This window comes from Elephas maximus, chromosome 3 (assembly GCF_024166365.1).
Source record: "Elephas maximus indicus isolate mEleMax1 chromosome 3, mEleMax1 primary haplotype, whole genome shotgun sequence".
NCBI lineage: Eukaryota > Metazoa > Chordata > Mammalia > Proboscidea > Elephantidae > Elephas > Elephas maximus.
In genome coordinates, this window is record NC_064821.1 from 108,058,707 (window position 1) to 108,081,277 (window position 22,571).

A 22,571-nucleotide genomic window follows, 5' to 3' on the forward strand; every position below is an offset into this window, starting at 1 on the left:
AAAAAGTATTTTCCTAATGTTATTAATTGGATTAATTGTTAATAATAATATCAAGTCCAACTTGGTATGACATTTATAAAAGTATAACCATAAAACATAGTTTCTACCCTTCAAGATAACTATGTTCTATACCCAAGGGCGGATTAACCGGTAAGCACGGTACACACAGGCTTACATTAAGTAAGGTATGCATGGGCTTCCTTGTGATTACTTCCTAATTTGTAATGAACAATTTCACATGTGTTTCACCACATCTTTGACTATACTCCAGAGGTCAGGAAGCTTTTTCTGTAAAGAGACAAATAGTATAAATAGTAAATATGTTAGACTTTTGTGGGTCTTATAAGGCTTCTGTTCCACATTTCTTCTTTGGTTTTACAACTGTAAAAAGACCATTCTTAGCTTGTAGACTGAACAAAAACCGGCCATGGGCTACCTACGAGCCATAGTTTGCTGATCCTTGTTCTATATTAGCACATTGAAACATGCACAATGAGATAGGTGAAGAGTTATAAAAATACAGTTAAAGTTTTTGTATTTCTGTAATTTGCATAATTTCCTTTTACAGATACTGTGATTTTTTTTCGTATCATGTGAACCATTGAAAACATTGTATTCAGTTAAAAATACTTTTTAATTGTAATTTTATTTATAGAGCTTTAAGACTTACATTAGGAAATTCATTTACTAGGTCATAGAAGATTTTAAAGAAGGAATAAAAGTTTTACTATTGTTTAAAGAAAAGAAACAAACTTTCAGAAGTGTACCAGAGGGCAAAGTATATAGTAGTTTACTCCTGGTCAGTAATAAAAGGGAATATAAAGCAAATTTGGAGTATATTGTGATATCACTGGTTAGAAAATGCTTAGATACAGCCAAATGAGTGATTGAGAGGAATCATATTTTTTTGTTATAGCTTTATGCCCAACAATTTCTTACTTATTTTTTAAATTTTAATGTCCCTTGAGTAATTTTCTGTAATATTCAACTTTGAAAATTTTAACTTCTGATGCCACCTAGGCCATAGTTTTTGAAGTCAGACATTACAGATTAAGTAGGAAAGTCAGAAAATGATGGCTTTTCCCCCCTTAAGTTAAGTCTTTAGATACCAACTGGAATTGTTACTGAAGATTTTAAAAGATTATGTTTGTTTTTTCCTTAGAAAAGCAGTTGAAGAAGCAAGACACCCTGATTTACAAGGAATAACAATTTATGTTGCCCAAGATTGTACAGGTAAGGAATGTGTATAATTCTAATTTTTGCCTGTTTTGTTGAGCTTTACAGAATAATTGTCTTTCCAGTTATTTTGTAAATGATAATGAAGGTGAAGACCATGTTGTATATGTTTTTATTCCTACATAGCACCCTGCTTATATAAAGCACTTGTTAAATATTTGTTGATTGAATGCATACTGTGAATTATTAGTTGCGATATTAAAATTCTCTAAGAAGATGCCAGTGTTTAAAATGATTGCTTTAAAAAATATAGAAGGGAAAATTTAGCATAGGCATATAGTTTGCCAGATGGGACACACAGGAATCAAATTGACTATGTCTGTGGAAAGAGATGATGGAGAAGTTCAATATCATCAGTTAGTACAAAGTCAGGGGCCAGCTGTGGCACAGACAGACTATCAATTGCTCATACACAAGTTCAAGTTGAAGCTGAAGAAAATTAGAGCAAGTCCACAAGAGCCAAAATACATCCTTGAGTGTATCCCACCAGAATTTAGAGGCCATCTCAGGAATAGATTTAACACATTGAACACTAATGACCAAAGACCAGACGAGTTGTGGAATGACATCAAGGATACCATACATGAAGAAAGCAAGAGATCATTAAAAAGACAGAAGACCAAAAAAAGACCAAAATGAATGTCAGAAGAGACACTGAAACTTGCTCTTAAACGTAGAGTAGCTAAAGTGAATGGAAGAAATGGTGAAGTATAAGAGTTGAATAGAAGATTTCAAAGGGTGGCTTAAAAAGACAAAGAATTACAATGAAATGTGCAAAGGCCTGGAGTAAGAAAACCAAAAGGGATGAATACGCTCAGCATTTCTCAAGCTGAAAGGACTGAAGAAAAAATTGAAACCTCAAGTTACAATATTGAGGGATTCTGTGGGGAAAATATTGAACGACGCAGAAAGAATCAAAAGAAGATGGATAGGAATACATTGTCACTGTACCAAAAAGAATTGGTTCACATTTACCCATGTCAGGAGGTACCTTGTGATTAAGAACTCATGGTATTAAGGAAGAAGTCCAAGCTGCACTGAAGGCATTGGTGAAAAACAAGGTTCCAGGAATTGATGGAATACCAATTGAAATGTTTCAACAAACAGATGCAGTGCTGGAGTGCTCACTAGTCTATGTCAAGAAATTTGGAAGATAGCTTCCTGGCCAGCTGAGTGAAAGAGATCTGATTTTATGCCCATTCCAAAGAAAGGTGATCCAACAGAATGTAGAAATTATCAAACAATATCATTAATATCACACGCAAGTAAAATTTTGCTGAAGAACATTCAGAAGTAGTTAACAGCAGTATATTGACAGGGAACTGCCAGAAGCCAGATTCAGAAGAGGATGTGGAACCAGGGATATCATTGTTGATATCAGATGGATCCTGGTTGAAAGCAAAGAACACCAGAAAGATGTTTACCTGTGTTTATTGATGATGCAAAGGCATTCGACGACTGTGTGGATCATAACAAATTATAGGCAGCATTGCAGAGGATGGGAGTTCCAGAACAGTTAATTGTGCTCTTCAGGAACCTGTCCATAGACCCAGAGGCAGTCATTCGAACAGAACGAGGAGATACTGATGATTTAAAGTCAGGAAAGTTGTGTGTCAGTGTTGTATGCTTTCACCATACTTACTCAATTCCATATGCTGAGCAAATAGTCTGAGAAGCTGGACTTTATGAAGAAGAACAAACGGCATTAGGACTGGAGGAAGACTCATTAACAACCTGAAATACGCAGATGATACAACCTTGCTTGCTGAAAGTGAAGAGGACTTGAAGCACTTACTGATGAAAGTCAATGACTACAGCCCTCGGTATGGATTACACCTCAACATAAAGAACACAAAACAAAAATCCTCACAACTGGACCAGTAAACAATATCATGATAAATGGAGTACATATTGAAGTTGTCAAGGATTTTGTTTTACTTCGATCCACAATCAACACCCGTGGAAGCAGCAGTCAGGAAATCAGACAACGCATTGCATTGGGCAAATCCGCTGCAAAAGACCCCTTTAAAGTGTTGAAAAGCAAAGATGTCACTTGGAGGACTAAGGTGCGCCTGACCCAAGCCTAGTGTTTTCATCCACCTCATACGCATGCCAAAGCTGGACAGTGAATAAAGAAAATTGAAGAAGAACTGATGCCTTTGAATTGTGGTAGTGATGAAGAATATTGAATATACTATGGACTGCCAGATGGACAAACAAATTCGTCTGGAAGATGAACAACCAGAATGCTCCTTGAGAGTAGGGATGACAAGACTCGATCTCTTGTATTTTGGACATGTTATCAGAAGGGACCAGTCTCTGGAGAAGGACATCATGCTTGGTAAAGTAGAGAGTCAGTGAAAAAGAGGAAGACCCTCAATGAGATGGATTGACACAGTGGCTGCAACGATGAGCTTAAACATAGCAACTGTTGTGAGGATGGTGCAGGACTGGGCAGTGTTTTGGTCTGTTGTACATAGGGTCACTATGAGTCGAACCAACTTGATGGCATCTAACAACAATAACAACATATCCTTGGGCTCCATGTATAACAGATACTGTCTTGTTAATGAGTGTGCTTCAAGGAAGGAAAATTCTCAACTTACTTTAGGAGGAACTGCACATGTTTTTCTTAGTGCTTCAGCAAATCGCCTGATGTGTTCAATGTACATCGGAGAGCTGGCGTCCTTCTGGTTTTTACTTTCCTTTATTGTGTCGGGTCTTCTGTTTAATGACCAGTAGCTATAGTAATTTTGAAACTTTGTTGGGGATAAAATTGAGACTTTAATTTCATAATAAAATAAGAGCATCTTTAAAATAAGCTCTTCAAAATATTCCTCAATCGTGTTTAATATAAGGGTGTCAACAAAATGCTAACGTTAGTCTGATATTGACTAGTGTTCGTATTGTGGAAAGAGTGATTAACAAATTCACATGCATTTTTGTTTTACCTTTTGTTAAGGTTAATTTCTTCTCTAAGAAAGGTTGACAACCTTGATTGTAGCCATATAATAATGAAAGTTACACATTTTCAGATGAGTATATGTGTTTTGCAGGTACTATATATTTTGTTCTTAAGGTAGAAGATCTTGCAAATAAAATTTGCTGTCTTAGGAGTTCTTATTAAGCCTACGGATGTGCTTAAACAATTAATTATTAAATGTATTTATGAATTTGCCTTCTGTGCTGCTTTTAGTAACATCAATCAGCCTTCCTCTTCAGTTGCTACATGGAGTTACCTAATTGACCAATACACAGCACAGAGTTCCTTATTATATTAGTGGTTTGTGTAAATTTGAAGTCATTCTTAAAGTTTTTACCATCGTTGTCCAAGAATCCTAAAGAGAGAGTTTATGGTAGTAGTGTGTTTTGATCGATTGTGGGATTAAGAATTAGGTGGAGCCAGATTCCATCTGCAATCTTTTTTTTCCCTCTGCCTGCATTGGTGTTTCTAAAGGTTCCATTTTCCATTCAATTTCCCTTTATTCTGTGTTCACTTTTTTTGGTAGTTGCAACTATTAACATGACTTTAAGTAATTAGGACTGTTTTTTTAGTATATGCTAGAACTTTTAAAACATCATTTCTAGTCTTGCCTCAGGTAGTATGAGGTAAATTATATTTTCTGCTCTCCTCAAACACTCCACCTAGATGTTCTGCAGGCACTTCAAATTTAATACATTTAAAACTAAATTTAACATTTCCCTCTACCCCACCCCTTTTTCTTCCTGTTTCCGCTTGACTAACAGAATCATGTCTGCATGCACATACAAGCTAGAACTCTCATTCTTTGCTCCTTTCTCATCTCTTATATCCTGTCAGTCACTAAAACTTACCAATAAATATTCTAAAAATGCTACTGTTCTCCACTCTCATTGTTTTAGACCCTTACCTCTAACTTGGATTTTGACTTGATTTCCCTGCCTGTATCTTTCCCCTTTCTAATCATGCCCCTTCTTTATTAGAAAACCTACGGCTGTCCATTAATCTCAAGTTATCTTAGCATACAGAGTACATGAAGTCTTTACAATTTAGCCTGACCTACATTTCCAGCATCTTCTCCAAACACTATCTTCCATGCCTGGTGAACTAAGATACTATCAATCTTTATGCCAGTCCTTGAACATACTGTTATCATGTTTTCTCTATACCTTTGCACATGTTATTGCCTTAGTTTAGAATGTCCCTTACATCTCTTACTCTTGTTAATGCTTACTCATTCAAGAACAAGCTCAAATATTACACCTTTGGTAAAGCCTTTCCCAGCTCCCATCAGGCAGGATTAGTTTATTTCTCCTCTGTGCTCTGTAACATTTTGGAACTGTCTATATTTATATTAAATATTGCACTTGCCACCTTGCAGTTATCTGTTTCTCCCTGTAGCTCAAAGATCGTTAATGTAGTGGAAGTAGTAGAAGGATATCAGGATCGTATCATTGAGAATCACTGGTATAGTGAGCCTCTGATACAGAATTGGACTGAATCATAGCCTTTGAATATTGGAAGTCGAGGGGAAAAACCCCAAAACAGTTGAGACAGGGTCTCTTTGAAGGCAGGGTCTTATTTTCTTTTATACCCCCATTTTAGGTTCTTAGCGTTGCTGTAATGGAAATACCACAAGTGGGTAGTTTTAAAGAACAGAAATTTTCTTACAGTGTAGGAGGCTAGAAGTCTGAATTCAGGGCACTGGCTCTAGGAGAAGGCTCTCTCTTGTCTACTGTGGAGGACAATCTGTGTCTCAGCTTCTCTAGCCCTGGCATGCCTGGGTTCCTTGGTGATCTCCATGTGGCATCTATGTTTTATACCCGTTTGTGCTGTCTTGCTTTTATGCCTGATCTGCTCTTTTTATATCTCAAAAGTGATTAGGTGTAAGATGACAAACCCTGCGCTGATGTGGCCTTATTAACACAACAAAGAAAACTGTATTCCCAAATGGGATTACATCCACAGGTATAGGATTCCAACATGTATTTTGAGGGGACACAATTCAATCCATAATGTTCTCGTAGCATACTTAGCATGGGTCCCTGGGTGGTGTAAATGAATAATGCCCTCGACTGCTAACTGAAAAGTTGGAGGTTTAAGAATACCCAGAGGCGCCAGGAAGAAAGGCCTGGTGACCTAGTTCCAAAAAAATCAGCGATTGAAAACCCTATGGAGGACAGTTCTACTCTGACACACATGACATGGCCATGAGTTAGAATCAAATCGATGGCAACTGGTTAGCATACTTAGCAGAAACCCATTGCCGTGGAGTCGATTCTGACTCATAGTGACCCGATAGGACAAAGTAAAACTGCCTTACAGAGCTTCCAAGGAGTGGCTGGTGGGCTTGAACTGCCGACTTTGTGGTTAGCAGCCGAGTTCTTAACCAGTGCGCCACCAGGGCTCCATACTTAGCGGAACACCGCAGTAAACAGCGAGGCCTCAACAAATGTGTATTGAATGAAGATGAAGGGCAAGTGCATTTAAAAAGGAAGAAGTTGTTGAATTTGCTGGTGGGAACATTATTAATAGTTTGTCTTTCTTTCGAGTATTTGATTCTAAAGGAAGTAAATGTCCCAGAAAGGAAAGCTCGTTTGATTACAGTATGTATTTGTTCAGAAAAGTAGAAGATAGGGGATAGTGATGTGTGTATTGCCTCAGAAAAGTGAGAGAATTTAAAGGTATATAATTAGAAGCTTTTATTGAGTAGCGTTGAGAAAGTGGGATGATAAAGTTGAAACAAATGGAAAGACCTATTGTGGTATTTTTGTACCTTTGTTTTAGACTGCTGTGGGAGATTGGAGAAGTGGGTGAATAGAAACATTTGATAGCTCATAATCTAAATTTGGAATTTAAATGTAAGAACTGAGGCAAAAGTGGGGGCATTTGTTAATCGGCTAAGGAGGAGGAGTGGAAAAGATTGGTTAAGATGATAGAGAGTGTGGGCGTTAAGTAAATTTTGAAGGATTTGTGTACATTTGCTTCCATCGAATCCCCCCATTTTCTCTTGAAGTATTCCCGCTTAGGCTACCACCTCCATCTTTCCTTCAGAACTGCTGTTACCAAGGTCACCAGTAATTCTATCTTGCTTAATCCGGTCGTCAATTCTCAGACTTCACATCACACAATCTGTCAGCAGCCTTTGACACAGTTGACCACTTCCTTCTCCTTGAATCATTTTATTTACCTGTCCTCTAGAACATTAGTCTTCAGGTTTTCCTTCTACCTCCTTGTCCACTACTTTGCTGGTTTTATCTTATCTCCCTAATCTCTAAAAAAAGGTTGGTGTGTTAGTGCTCAGCCTTTGGATCTCATCCTTTTTTCTTTGTATACTGATTTGAATCCACCCGATCTCATGGCATTAAAATACCATCTTGTACTAACCACACCCATTGAGTTGATTGTGACCCATGGCGAGTCGATCCTGACTCGTAGCGAGTTGATTTCGACTCATAGCGACCTATCTTATACTACCCACTGCCGTCAACCCCCAAATTTATAGGTCGAGCCTGGACCTCTCCCCAAACTCTAATCTTATATGTCCATAATTTCCCACTCAACCTCTCTACTTAGATATTTAATAGGCATTTCATATTTAGCATATCCAAAACTGAATTCCCAATCCTCCCTTTTAAACCTGCCTCTCTTACAGTCTTTCATATTGTTGTAAATAGCAGCTCTCTTACTCTATTTGCTTATACCAAAAACCTTCAAATACTTTCTTTCTGTCACATCCTACATTTAATCTATTAGAAAGGCCTTACTTTATCTTTACATAGATCTAGAGCCTGATCACTTCTTACCACCTCCGCATGACTGTCCCCTACCGTCTCAGTTACTACCTTTGTTCAGGCCACCATTGTCTCTTACTGGATTTCTGCAATGGCTTTCTAATGGTTCTGTGTGCTTCAGTCCTTGCCTTCCTATGGTCTGTTATTACGACAGGAACTAGAATGTTAAAGGATAAGTCAGTCCTTTGCTACAAACTTCTTCATTGGCTTCTGGTCTCACTCAAGGTAGAAACTGAAGTCTTTACCGTGACCTGTAAGAGACCATTGATACTCTTCTGATTTGTCTTCTTTCTTCTCCAATCTGTAACCTTGTCTTCTAAACTCTTTTCCTACTACTTACCAACCTTGTTCACTTCCCTTCAGAAATACTGACCTCCTGTTCCTGGAACTGCTAGGTGTGTTTTCTGCCTCAGGGCATTTGTACTTGCTTATGTTTCTTTGTGGAATGCTCTTCTCCCAGATACCTGCGTTACTGGCTTTCTTTAAGTCTTTTCTCAAATGTCACCTTCTCCTAAGGCTTTCCCTGATCACCTTATTTTAAATTGCTGTCCTCAGTCTTTCCTTTCTTCCTTTGTTTTTCTGCAAAGCGCCCATCACCATCTGACATATTCTGTATTTTAATTACTTATTGTGTTGTCTCTTTCCCCCTATTAGAGCAGCATGCTGGGTGAGGGCAGGGATTTTCTCTGTTTTGTTCATTTCCGTAACCCCGATGCCTAGCATATAGTAGCATTTGTTGAGTGTGTAAGTGAGGTATTAATAACTTGTTTAGGCCTTGATAGAAATGTCAGAGATCACATGACTGGCTAGTGTGTATGGGGGGAAGGGGGAGGACTAGGATAAAAATATTTCTGTGAATCACTTATATGAAATTTAATACATATTCATTATGTTTTTCTCAGTTTACAATTCTGATGTAATTGATAAACAGTGTGCTTCCATGGCCTCTGATAACCCAGACAACAAAGCTGTTATTATTCTAGTTCCTGTTAGACTTGGTGGAGAAAGAACCAATGTCGACTACTTAGAGTTTGTAAAGGTATGAAATAAGAGATCAATCTTTTTTTTTTTTTTTAAATCCAATACTAGCTAGTATGAAAAAAAAGGTTTGTAATCTTTTTTCTGTTAAATGGGTAGTGATGATCTTATAGTTGTAGATTGTAAAGTTTGACATTCAAGATTTTAAATTTCAGTATCACAAGACCAGGTGTGATTGAAGAGTGTGGCGTTCTGTGACAAAACGAACAGCCTTTTTACCTTTGGAGTTTATCAGGGAGACACACCTGCAGTCTTACCATAGTCTGAGATATAGTTACAGTTTCTGTTCTTATTTGTGATTTTTAAAAGCATGTACCTTTGTTCATTCATAAAATCCATCTTAAACTATCTCAAGGTAGTTGTTGAAACAATCTTGCTTTTCTATTATTGCTGTATTACCTGTTTTCTTAATTGTTTCTTCTGCTACCATGGTGTCAGTAAGATGTTACAATGATTATTTATATTGACAGAAATGATGACTGTGGTATGGTTGAGGCTGAAAAAAAATGCTCGTCGTCAGATGAAAGAAAAGAGGAATAAACACTGCATGGTATTTTTGAAAAACTGTGAAATTTAACTGTTTAAAAATACTAAATTTGTACTTCTTAATTTTTAAATTTTTACTAACCAAATATAATACATGCACATTATAAAAGAATGAAAAATATAAACAAGGAAAACATGAAGAAAATCCCACTACCCAGTTGGACATTTATGTAAACAGGATATATAATTTTCCTTCCAGATATTTTTCTTTCCATAAATATGTATATGCATGTAAGTATTTATTTTTAATGTTAAAAGTGAATCGTACAAAATACAATAACTTTTTTTCCAACTGAATGCTTGGGCAGCATTTTTCTGCTTATGTAGATGTGTACGTCAGCATTATCAGTGTCATTTTTAATATCCAGTTGGCATTTTATGGCTATACCGTAGTAAATGTAACCAATCTTTATGAAACTTCATTGGACCTTTATGGGACTGCCCACCTAGTTTTTTCTAATATGTGATACTTAAATGAATTTCTTTTAACATTTATGTTGCATATTTATTAGAATATTTTCTTAAATACTTAGAAGTAGAATTTCCTTCCCAAAGAATGTGCCCATTTTAAAAACTTTGTTTACACATTGCTTAGTTGCCCTCTAGAAAGATTGTACCATTGTACCAGTGTACACACTTAGCAGCAGCATGTCTGTCTATCATGATTTAACTTTTTGCCAATCTAAATGAAATACTTTTTTTTGGTTTAATTTCTTTGATTAGTAGGTTGAACAGTTTTTTGTCACATTATTTTTTAGTTATCTGTTAATGGTCTTTAGTCTATCTTCCAAGAGGTGAGATTTTTTAATATCGCTTTGTTTAAAGTGGGTGTTAGTTTTGTGTTTTGGTTGGAGAAGAGTTTAAATTTTATGTAGTCAGGTCAGTCCATTCCTTTATGGGTTCTGTGTTTAGAGCCATGCCTACAAAAATCTTACCTTAAGATTATATAATTGTTCACTATTTTTTTGTAGCTTTTTTGCAGTTTTATTTTTTCAACATATAAATATTTAATAGTTATGAAAAAATAGGGGAAGGGAGAACTGTGGGTCTTATTTTGTTTTCATATTAACTAGTTAAAATTTTGTTATGTATTAGTATACATAATTCTTTTTTTTTTTTTTGCCCCAAGAGAGCCTATCTAATTATGTTATCTTGTTTTGAGTACCAAGATGTTCTGTTATGATAAAACTTTTAACTTTTTAAATTCTTTGTTTCTGGTTAAGATCATAGTAGTTATAATATTTTCGTAGTTTTTATAAAGTTTCATTTTTTTAGGAGTTTATTTTCAAGGCCAAAGATGGCATTCCTTTTTGAATGGAGTACTATGAGATATAATAATCTGAAAAAATTTAGAACTGTCTTTGATAGTTCAGTAACAGTTTGTTTCCCAAATAAAGCATTAATCCCATTTCGTGGTCCCTATACATAAAACATAAATCCTCAGGCTAGATTGTGTTGATTCTAAAAATCTAGAGCAGTTGTTTTCAATACATGGTACATAGACGTCTTCTAGATGGTGTACTAGCTTTTCCTAATGAATATTGGAATTTTACAGGTACGTTTGTTACTAATAATTATAATATTGTCTTTGTAAACATATGAATGCCCTAGATAAAAGTGGGATTTTGATTTCTGACATGTGAATTCTTTAGTAGAGTTATTGGTTGAATGTGAGAAATGGTGAACCGCTTCTCTTAGAGAATCCATTGAGAGTTTTGGGACTTCTGGCATGTTGTTGCCTGTAGCAAGTTCTAAGCAAATCTGAACTGGATTCTCTCTGCCTTCGCTAGTACCAAGAGAAGATTGAAAATGACACATTTAGCCAAACCCCTATTCCTGGTAAATGGGCTACAGATAGCCTCATGGCATGTTTCATCTGACTGAGGGCTTTGCTAACCCAGTGCCATCGAGTCGATTCCGACTCTTAGCGACCCTATAAGACAGAGTAGAACTGCCCCATAGAGTTTCCAAGGAGCACCTGGCGGATTCGAACTGCCTACCCTTTAGTTAGCAGCCGTAGCACTTAACCACTACACCACCAGGGCTTCTGAGGGCTTTGCTGTCTGATGGTAATTGATAATGCTTATCAGATGGCAAGGAGCCCTGGTTGCACAGTGGTTAAAGCACCTGGTCGCTAACCAAAAGGTTGGCAGTTTGAACTCACCAGGCACTTCCGTAAAGATTTACAGCCTTGGAAACCGTATGGGACAGTTCTACTCTGTCCTATGGAGTTGCTATGAGTTGGAATCGACTCCACTGCACTGGGTCTTGTTTTTTATTAGATGGCAGAACTACCTAATGACTTTGAGTTATTTGTTGGAGCCTAAACAACAGTGAAACAAACCATGGTTAGCTGTTAAAGTGATCCTCAATAGCTAGCATATAGGAGTTAATAAATATTTATTAACTCTCATATTTGTTTAAAACTTTTAATACAAATTTATCTCATTTGATCTTCACAATAGCTGGGATATAAATTGTCTTCCTTATAAAACAGAAGAGAGAGAAGTTAAGTGATAATGTTCGAGTTCAGATAGCAAACTGGTAGCAGAGACTAGAACTTTCTTGACTATTGTTTTTTGTGTTTTTCCATAAAATATGGACTTTTGAAAATGTAACATTTCTCTCAGTTTCTACATATTTACACTAGCATCCACTAAAATGAGAACACAGCGACTGTTGAGGCATTTTAATTTTTCAGTTATTGGATAAAAGTGGTTGAAACGGCTGAGTAAAGTAGGTTATTTGTTAAGTGTTATGCTCGGCCAGAGAGGGTAGTTGGGTTAAAAGCCAAAATGAAAGCTTATTAAGAGATATTCGCTTAGAAGTGAAAACGTAGTATGTCTGATAGACCTAAAAAAAAAAAATTTTGTTCTTCCTTTTTTTTTTTTGATGTCAACAGTTGTGTTTTTTTTTCTGCAAAACCAATGTGCATTATTGTCTCTAAAATTCACCATTCAATTCTGTTTTTCAAATTTATTATATCAAGGTAATTCAACACTGTTTTAGAGATGGTACATTCTGTGAGTAGAAAGAAATTTGGTGCTGTGCTTTACAAGCCCATACCACAGGAGTTTTATTTATTTATGTATCTATATTTAAGGACCTAGAATGAGGAAAATTCACTGTGTTCTTTTTCTTCAGCAAGACAAACTAGGACTTTCCTTTTTGACTGATTACTTCAGTCTTATTTATTGCTTCATGGAGGCAGTTCAATAAATTCTCACCACTAGATAACTGTGTAGAAGCTCTTTAAGGAATTTTAAAATGTTTCAAGTTTCCAAAGATACAGCATCTTATGTATAATGGAATTCTAGCTCCTAATCTGCTTGTGTTTATTATTAAATCTGTTTTAGTCTGTTGAAAAAGTAACACAGATGTCAAAAACCAAAGTCTTTCTTCCATTATTTGGAACCATTATTTTTCTGAGGAGAGCCAGTGATAATTCATATATATATATAATTTTTTTTTTTCTTATTTTTGAGGGACTTAGAACTTTCACTTCCTCGTAGGTCTTTAGGACATAAACAGGGAATTTTGGCTGATCAGATTGCCTCAAGTTAAAGGAAGGTAGGTATTCTCTAGTTGTAGTAAGGATTTTTATTTAGGAGGAAAGCAGAAGAATTCTTAATGATAAGTAATTCTGTTACTATCCAGTGTTTATTATTTTTTTGTACTTCATCTTAAGTTATTTTTTAGTTTGAAGATTTTACCTAATGTGTATTCTGTTTTATTTGATTTTTTTCAGTTGTAGCTCTCGTTCTCAAAAATTCTCTTGCTGTTTTCACAAGTCTGAAAAATATACAAGGTTGTTCTTCTGAGGGTCATTTATAACAGCGAGAACCTGGAAATGACCTTAATATTCATGATGGGGTCTTTATTAAGCAAGTTTTGGTGTTATCATAAAGTAGAATATTTTACAGCCATTAAATATCATGATATAGATCTATATTTATTAATATGAAAAGGTGTTCATGACACAGTAAGTGATAAAAGGCTACTATAACATGTGATATGATGCCACATATATAAAATTATATTCAGAAATATGTATGTGAATATATGAAATAAAGAGAAGGATGTTTCTCAAAATCTTAATGGTGATGTGGGATTTGGGGAAATTTTTACAGATTTCTATATTTTCTGTGTGTGTGTTACAATGACCACATGAAATTTTTAAGAAAATAATAAAACAAACTCTATGGTTTGATTACTTGTTAAAGGAAAAAAAGCATTTGTTTATAATCTTTAATTTTCACATCTATTAGGTTTCAAAATATTCAACTATTCTTTAATATTTTGGAGGGTAATACTATGTAATTTATCATTTTTACTGTTTTCTAACATAGTATGTTTTAAAATGAATGTAGGCACTATTGATCAAGCATTAATTGATTCCACTAGGGATGTTTTTAATTGACTCCACTGGTAATGCATTTTAAAAATGTATAGAATTGTTTGGCCCAGCTCAAATAGAGTTCTGCTTAGAATAGATGCTGAGGGGTATACTAAATAATTTATTGAGGTATCCAGTGATACTTTATGACTAGTAAAATAAGTTGCCTTTAAATACAGTAATATTATTATTGTATTTTTTATTTTCATTTCTCTTTATATTTATTCCCAGTGAAGTATCATAAAAATTTTGTCAAGTGAATACCATGTTGATTAGAAAAATGATTTTTGGTCTGGGATACTAAGACTCAAATTCAATGAAAATAGTAATAAGGCCCCAAAATTGTTTCTAGCATTTCAAAAAGCATAATGAACATATTACATTGATAACAATAAGGCCACATCATCTAAAAGACCAAGTGTTTTGGCTTTTGGCAGGAATTTTATTGCCTTTCGTGGTAACATTGGTTATTTCTGTGTTTGGCACAGCAGTTGCCTAATGTTTTTGAGATAACATGCTAATCAGAATATATTGATTTAGTGGTTGTCAGTTTTGAGAGATTTAAAAGTAAAGAAATGGGAAGACAAACAACATGGTAAACAAGGATTTCAAAACAAATGTAATAGAAGTAGTAACTGGTGATGAAAAGTTGGAGAACAACTAACACTGGTAATATGAATTTGGTTGTTTTGGATAGTTACCATTTGTCTATTGACTTCTAAATTTGAATTAATTTCTTTTGGCAGGGAATTTTAAGCCTTGAATATTGTGTGGGTATTATCGGTGGCAAACCTAAGCAGTCATATTACTTTGCTGGATTTCAAGGTTAGTGATTTGATGAAGTATTTCTTCATTGTTTTCTTTTAAAAGTCAGAAAGTTAATATGGGATCATTTTGAAACAGGATGATTAACTGGGAAAAATGAGTAACTTAGATATTCATCAGTCCTACCATAGCCACTCATTTGTCATTTGGTCCACAACGTAATTGGATTCTGTAAAATGTATGTTTAATTTCTGTTATTACATAAACAAGGCATAATTTATTGGTTTCACTAAACTTCAAAAGACATTGCAGCTACATTGTGGCAGTTGCTATTTACATACTTTTTACCAGTTTTAGTGGTGCTAGTTGATAATAAAATGGCAAGCAATATGTTCTTCCTGTCAGGCTAAAGTAATGCAATATGTTTTTCATATGCAAACTGTAGAGTATAATTGTGTGTTTGTGAAAGTAATTTTATCACCAAAAATTAAATGACAGTCTCATCACTTTATAAAAAATTCTGCTTATACAAGCATATTTGATTATGCAAAAGTTAATCTGTCCTGTGCAAACCTATGTTTCAGTCAGCGAATACCAGTCTGGCAAGCTGTTACTCCTAGATTTTTTTTTCAGCTGTTCTACATAGAAATTGGATTGTAAGCAGTGTAATAATAAGGTGTTTTTTGAATTACTTGTCTTCTGTTTTGTCCTTGTAGATGACAGTTTGATTTACATGGATCCTCATTACTGCCAATCTTTTGTAGATGTCAGCATAAAGGATTTCCCTCTTGAGGTACTATGGAAAAAGAGCTGGTACTATTTTTTTACCGTATGAAGCAAACTCTAATTATTTAAAGATGCCATGGGTAGCTATGCTTTCATGATATTACAAGTTAATAGTCAATATTATGCTGATTTATAAAACCATAATCAACAAAATGGTGAAAGGTCAAACACTTTGTTGCTGAATTTTAATTTATGATATACTTTCCACTTCATTTATCTTTGTCTCTAACTTGTTAGATACCCTAGCCCCCAAAATAAATGATCAAGCCTTCAAGTAATTTTGTGGAAAACATAGTGGAACAGTACTGAAAAATTTAAAATGTTAGGCTTTTTTTTTTTTCTTTTTTAAAGAAAGAAAAAAAGAGAAGGTGATAGAGCTGAGTTAGAATGGCAAAGTGACTTAAGGAGACTGACTATCTGCTAAATTATTTTGCTTTAAGTACAGTAAGTTAATCTTAGCCTCTACTTAAGAATTTTTTAAGTACTCAGCTGGGTTTCTAATAATTGTTTTGGCTTTGATTTCTTAACCTGTTCTTTTCTTCTGTGTAGGTCATTTTGTGATTTTATTTAGAAAATTTTGAGAGTCCATATGTAAGACATGTAATTATCACAAGGTTTGGGTTCTAGTTTTGTCAGATGATGTTTTTACTGACTGCTTTAAAATATAATTTTTAATCGTGTGAGTGGCATGGATTCCTAATTCTGGAGAGCTTTCTAAGTTGAAAATGTGGCTTATCCTTCGTTTTAGTAACAGCTTGCTCCCAACCCCAGTTGCTGTGGAGTTGATTCCGACAGGGGCAGCCCGTGTGTATCACAGTGGAACTGTGTTCCACAGGGTTTTCCATGACTGATTTTTTGGAACTAGATTGCCACACCTTTCTTCCAAGGTGCCTCTAGGTAGGCTCAAGCCTCTAACCTTTTGGTTAACAGTTTGCATTACCGAAGGATCCCTAAAAGCTTGTTAGCTAATATTAGTACCTAATTATATTTAGGGAGTTGTTGTTAGGTGCCATCGAGTTGGCTTTGCTGAAGATCATTCAAAAGTGGCTGCAGCAGTATATTGACAGGGAACTGCCAGAACTTCAGGCTGGATTCAGAAGAGGACGTGGAACCAGGAATATCATTGCTGATGTCAAATGGATCTTGGCTGAAAGCAGAGAATACCAGAAAGATGTTTACCTGTGTTTTGACTATGAAGAGGCATTCAACTGTGTGGATCATAACAAATTATGGATAATATTGTGAAGAATGGGAATTCCAGAACACTTAATTGTGCTCATGAGTAACATGTACATAAATCAAGAGGCATTGTTCAGACAAAACAAGGATGTACCTCGTGGTTTAAAGTTAGGAAGGGTGTGTATCAGGGTTGTATCCTTTTACCATACTTTTTCAGTTGGGCAAACCTGCTGAAAAAGACATCTTTAAAGTGTTGAAAAGCAAAAGTGTCACCTTGAAGACTAAGGTGCACCTGACCCACGCTATGGTATTTTCAATAGCATCATATGCATGTGAAAGCTGGACAGTGAATAAGGAAGACAGAAGAAACATGGATGCCTTTGAATTGTGGTGTTGGAGAAGAATATTGACTATACCATGGACTGCCAAAAGAACGAACAAATCTGTCTTGGAAAAAATACAACCAGAATGCTCCCTATAAGCAAGGATGGCGAGACTACGTCTTACATACTTGGGACATGCTGTCAGGAGGGATCGGTCCCTGGAGAAGGACATCATGCTTGGTAAAGTACAGGGTCAGTGGAAAAGAGGAAGACCCTGAACGAGATGGGTTGACACAGTGGCTGCAATGACGGGCTCAAGCAGAGCAACAATTGTGGGTGGGGCACAGGACTGCGCAGTGTTTCGTTCTGTTGTATATAGGCGTAGATTATGAAAATAGAGAAAATTCAATATAAAATCTAGTTCAGGAAGATACGTTATAAATCATAGGATCCTTTGTTAGCCATTAACTAAAGTATAAGCAGCTTGCAGCCAAATTAAATATTTGCTAGTTGACTGATTGATATTGGGGGAGGCACTACAGAATTGTGCTGTGTGAACCACTTTGTAATTCTTTTTCTGCAGCCTTGTGGTCTTGTGTCACTGATTCCTATGTCTAAATTGCATTTCTGGTATATCTATACCAGATTTACTCCTTAGAAGCAACAGCTTGAGACTCAGATGAAAAATCGGTTATAGTATTTTAGTTTTACCTAAAATGTTGTTGTTGTTAGGTGTTGTCAAGTTGGTTCTGATTCATAGCGACCCTGTGTACAACAGAACGAAACACCACCTGGTCCTGCGCCATCCTCACAGTTCTTGCTATGTTTGAGCCCATCACCAAAAATAGACACATTAAAAGATTATTGTGGTTGTTTTGACTGGTAGAGACTGACCATCATTCTGATATTTTGAGCGATTCTGCAAAGATGCTAGGAGAAAGAATATCCTGGTTATGTCTATACAGTCAAGATTAGAAAGGTCACAACTTCATTACAGATAACATTGCCAAGGATGGGAATTCCAGAACACTTAATTTAACTCATGAGGAACTTGTACATAGATCAAGAGGCAGTTGTTCAAACAGAACAAGAGGATACTGTGTGGTTTAAAGTCAGGAAAGATGTGCATCAGGGTTGTACCCTTTCACCATACCTATTCAGTCTGTATGCTGAACAAATAATCCGAGAAGCTGGACTGTATGAAGAACGGGGCATCAGGATTGGAGGAAGACTCATTAACAACCTGTATTATGCAGATGGGACAACCTTGCTAGCTGAAAATTAAGAGGACTTGGAGCACTTACTGATGAAAATCAAAGACCACAGCCTTCACTAGGGATTATACCTCAAAACAAAAATCCTCACAACTGGACCAGTAAGCAACATCATGATAAAAGGAGGAAATATTGAAATTGTCAAGGATTTCATTTTACTTGGATCCACAATCAACACCCATGGAAGCAGCAGTCAGGAAATCAAAGGATGTATTGCATTGGTCACATCTGCTGCAAAAGACCTCCTTAAAGTGTTAAAATACAAAGATGTCACCTTGAAGACTAAGGTGCACCTGACCCAAGCCATGGTGTTTTCAGTGGCCTTATATGCATGCAAAAGCTGGGCAGTGAATAAGGAAGACCAAAAAAGAATTGACACCTTTGAGTTGTGTAGGGCAAAGAATATTGAATATACCATGGACTGCCAAAGGAGCAAACAAATCTGTCTTAGAAGAAGTACAGCCAGAATACTCCTTAGAAGCAAGGATGACAAGGCTACGTCTCACATACTTTGGACATGTTATCAGGAGGGATTAATCCCTGGAGAAGGATATCATGCTTGGTAAAGTAGAGGGTCAGCAAAAAAGAGGAAAACCCTAAATGAGATGGGTTGACACAGTGGCTGCCACAATGGTCTCAAGCATAACGATGGTGAAGATGGTGCAGTTCTGGGCAGTGTTTTGTTCTGTTGTAAATAGGGTCGCTATGATTTGGAACTGCCTCAACAGCACCTAACAACAGCAACAGCAACAACTTATTATTGGGAGACTGTTGTAACACTCCAGGGGTGAGTTAATAAAAGCCTCAAGTAGGGTGGTGGTAGTGAGAATGGAAAGAATTGATTTTAAGAGACTCTGTTAAGTAAAATTTGATGAGATTGGGTAACTTCTTAAATGCACAGAAGCATTTATCTTTTATATATCGGAATACCAAAAAGTTGGGTTCAGGCATTATATCTTTGCTGGTAGAATATCTGTCTGTCGGGATACTTCCTGTTAAAAAAATTTTTTTTTCTTAAGGCAGGAATTTAGCTTAGATTATCTAGTTAAAGCATCATTTCTTTTCCTATGAAAGCATGATATAAAAATCACAGCAAGTTGTCTTATCTTTGTACAGAAATAAAGTTTCACTTTCTGTCTTATGTCTCAAGTTTATAGTGTTCCAAGGGGAGGTATTTTAACTACCCTGTATTACTAACCTTCCTTGCCTTGGGTTATATTTGTTGTGTATTTATATATTATTGAGATTTTGCAGTTTATCGGTGTAGTAAATTATATACACATTTTAAAACCACCCGTAATAGACCTCAATTATTTTAAAACATTTTTGTAAGCAACTTTTTTGATCAATACTTCTTTTTGGTCAATAGCTGGAAAAATTGAAATCTTAGATCTCTTATCCAATTTCATGTAAATAATTGCTGATAGTTATTTTAAGTAAGTACTCTAGATCCAACAAGATTGTGAAATATTAAGAAAGCAGTATGATATCAGAATATTTGCGACTGAAGAAGAGATAAAAGCAGATTATGTCTTTTGTTTTTGTTCTTAGGATGTTGAATCCCTACATTTCTGGAGCTGAACTTGTAAAATTTTGTTTATTTGAAACAAAATCAAACCAACTTGTTTCTCCTCCTTTTAACTATAATTTATTGACCTCTTTCAGTTTGCAAGACACTGTACTAAGCGCTTTAAATAGAGCCCTCAGTTGAACTCTTCCTATGGTTCAAAATGCTTAGATTATATATTTTTGTATTAATTTTTAATTCTTGAGACATTTTCTTAAAAAGTATGTTAGTATATACTATTGAATTCCTATACTAACTTCTAAGAAAATCTTCTTCATCTTTACCTATCTTCGCTGAGTTTTTAACACATTCCGGGGTGAACAGAGCCGGGCAATCCTTGGCCTGGACTGAGAAGTGGAGTGCATGGTTCAGTGCAGGGGCAAATCGATGTGTAAACTCACACGCTGTAATTTTTACAAATTTTATTTTATCTTTGTTGTTAAGAATATATGCAGCAAACCATACACCAGTTTAACCTTTTCTACATGTACAATTCAGTGACATTGATTATATTCTTTGAGTTGTGCAGCCGTTCTCACTCTTCTGAGTTGTTTCTTCCCCACTAACATAAACTCACTGCCCCCTAAGGTTCCTATCTAATCTTGCCAGTTGCTGCTGTCAGTTTGATCCCCTAGTGTTTTTTTTGTTTGTTTGTTTACATTTTTTTGTGCTTTAGGTGAAATTTTATAGATAAATCTTAAAAGAGCATAATGCTGAAGGCAGACATTCTTTACTATTTACTAGTTAAGCTAAACTATTATTTGGTTTTAAGAAGACTTCGGGCATATTTTTGGTTTAAGGTTTAAAGATTATCTCAGGGCACTAGTTTCAGGGCTTATCCACCTCCAGGCTGCTAAGCAAAGGATTGGCAGTTTGAATCCACCAGCTGCTCCTTGGAAAGCCTGTGGGGCCATTCTGCTCTGTCAGAATCGACTGGACAGCAACGGGTTTGGTTTGGGTTTTTATGGCTCCAGAAGTCTGGATTTCACATGATGTTAGTATAGAGTATAGGATTCGAAGGAGCAGCGTGAACAACCTTAAAGTGGGGAAGCCGTGAAAGGGGAACTTTAAACAAGAAGGGATGAGAAGAACTCAGATGGCCTTTAGCAGTTGAGGGTAGGTTTAGTTTAGTAACCATTGTCAGTGTTTAGGACAGGGGCAGAATTTCAGTTACTGAAATGGGAGGATTAGTAGATATTTACATATCTATTATATATATATATATATATAAGGAATTAGTAAGCTAAGGCTTCATAAACCAAGACTATTGATTAATATTGTTTATGATATACTTTTGATATGACAGTTTCTAAATCTTCCAAATACCGAAATACCAAATCCTAAATGGTAAGAAAAGCCTAAATAATAGACATAGTAGTCTGTTCTGATTCCTGTGTTCCCAAGTCCAAGTTTCAGGTTTTAGGAGATTCATTCAGTGCTGACTATTTTAATTTATCTTAGTAAATTTAGAGAATAGTGGCATTAAAGCTATTAGAATTATGTGGTGTGGACATCTAGATAGATGGATGAGTAAATTTGTCAGTGAAAGATGTACCTTTATGGATTACACCTGAGAATGGCATTTAGGAGGTGATTTTTTAGTAAGGGTGTCCTTTATTTGGCTAACTTAGGAAGCCCCATCTAAATCACCAGAATAACCTATCAGCTGAAACTATTTGTTTATATAGTGTTTTGTATGTTTAGGTAATAGAATGATATCCACTGTTCCAAATAAGGGCTCCCTGGGTGGTGCAAACGGTTAAGTGCTCGATTACTAGCTGAAGGGTTGGTGCTTTGGAAGATAGGCCTGGCAATCTGCTTCTTAAAGGTCGCAGCCTTGAGAACTCTGTGGAGCAGTTCTGCCTTGTACACATAGGGTTGTCATGAGTCGAAATCAATGCAACAGCAGCTAACAACAATTGGGTCTATAGAGTGTGGGGAGAGAGATTAATTTTGATTGATTCACCATGAACAGAACTAATGTGAAAGCCTGTATTTTCCCACATTTTAATAGTTTCAAGTTAAAATCCTTTGGTTTTAGGCATTGGAGGCAGGGAATTTTTAAGTTTATGAGATCATATCCAGCCTAGGTTATTTCATAACTGAGCTCGTTCTTTAATTCAAACATATAAAATGTATAATAAAAAAAATTTCCATGCCGTTCCTCTATGTAATTCTCTCCCCTCCCCCAAATATATTATTTTTTGTATCTCCATATAGAGTTTGTTTATGCATATGTGAACAAATATTAACATATATTCGTATGTTTCTCTTGATTTTTTTAAACAAACTTCTTTATATGTACAGAAAAAGACTTGGTAGCATCAGTGATTTTTAAAGTCAAAGTATCTATCTCTGTATTCAAGCAGTTTTTTTTTTTTATAAGAGTACCAAAGCATGATGGTGAACAAAATAATTGGAATGATCAGCTTTATATTTTGTCCTTTTCCTGCTTTTGTATTCCCTAAGGATGCCAAACTACTAATAGCCAAATCCTATTAAGGTTAAATAGTTTGGGGCAGCTTACCCAGCCCACTGATACCTGTGGCACTGTGACCACCTGAGATAAAGTACAAACTAAAGGAAAAGGAAGACTGGTGAGAAGGAGTGTAAAAACCATGATTCACCTGTTCCATCCTGTGCCCTGCATGGGAACAAGCAAGAATTTGAAGTTATGCCAAATAGAA

The 22,571-nt window shown here is 35.8% G+C and overlaps 1 protein-coding gene across 1 annotated transcript in view; it reads left to right on the forward strand.

Moving 5' to 3' along the window:
• Positions 1–22,571, forward strand: part of ATG4C (autophagy related 4C cysteine peptidase) — an 85,976-nt gene that overhangs the window by 46,091 nt on the left and 17,314 nt on the right. Inside the window, exons 6-9 of the mRNA XM_049879453.1 lie at positions 1,163–1,233; positions 8,913–9,049; positions 14,737–14,815; positions 15,472–15,548. Coding sequence (XP_049735410.1) covers positions 1,163–1,233; positions 8,913–9,049; positions 14,737–14,815; positions 15,472–15,548 — 364 coding nt within the window. The remainder of the gene's footprint in view (positions 1–1,162; positions 1,234–8,912; positions 9,050–14,736; positions 14,816–15,471; positions 15,549–22,571) is intronic.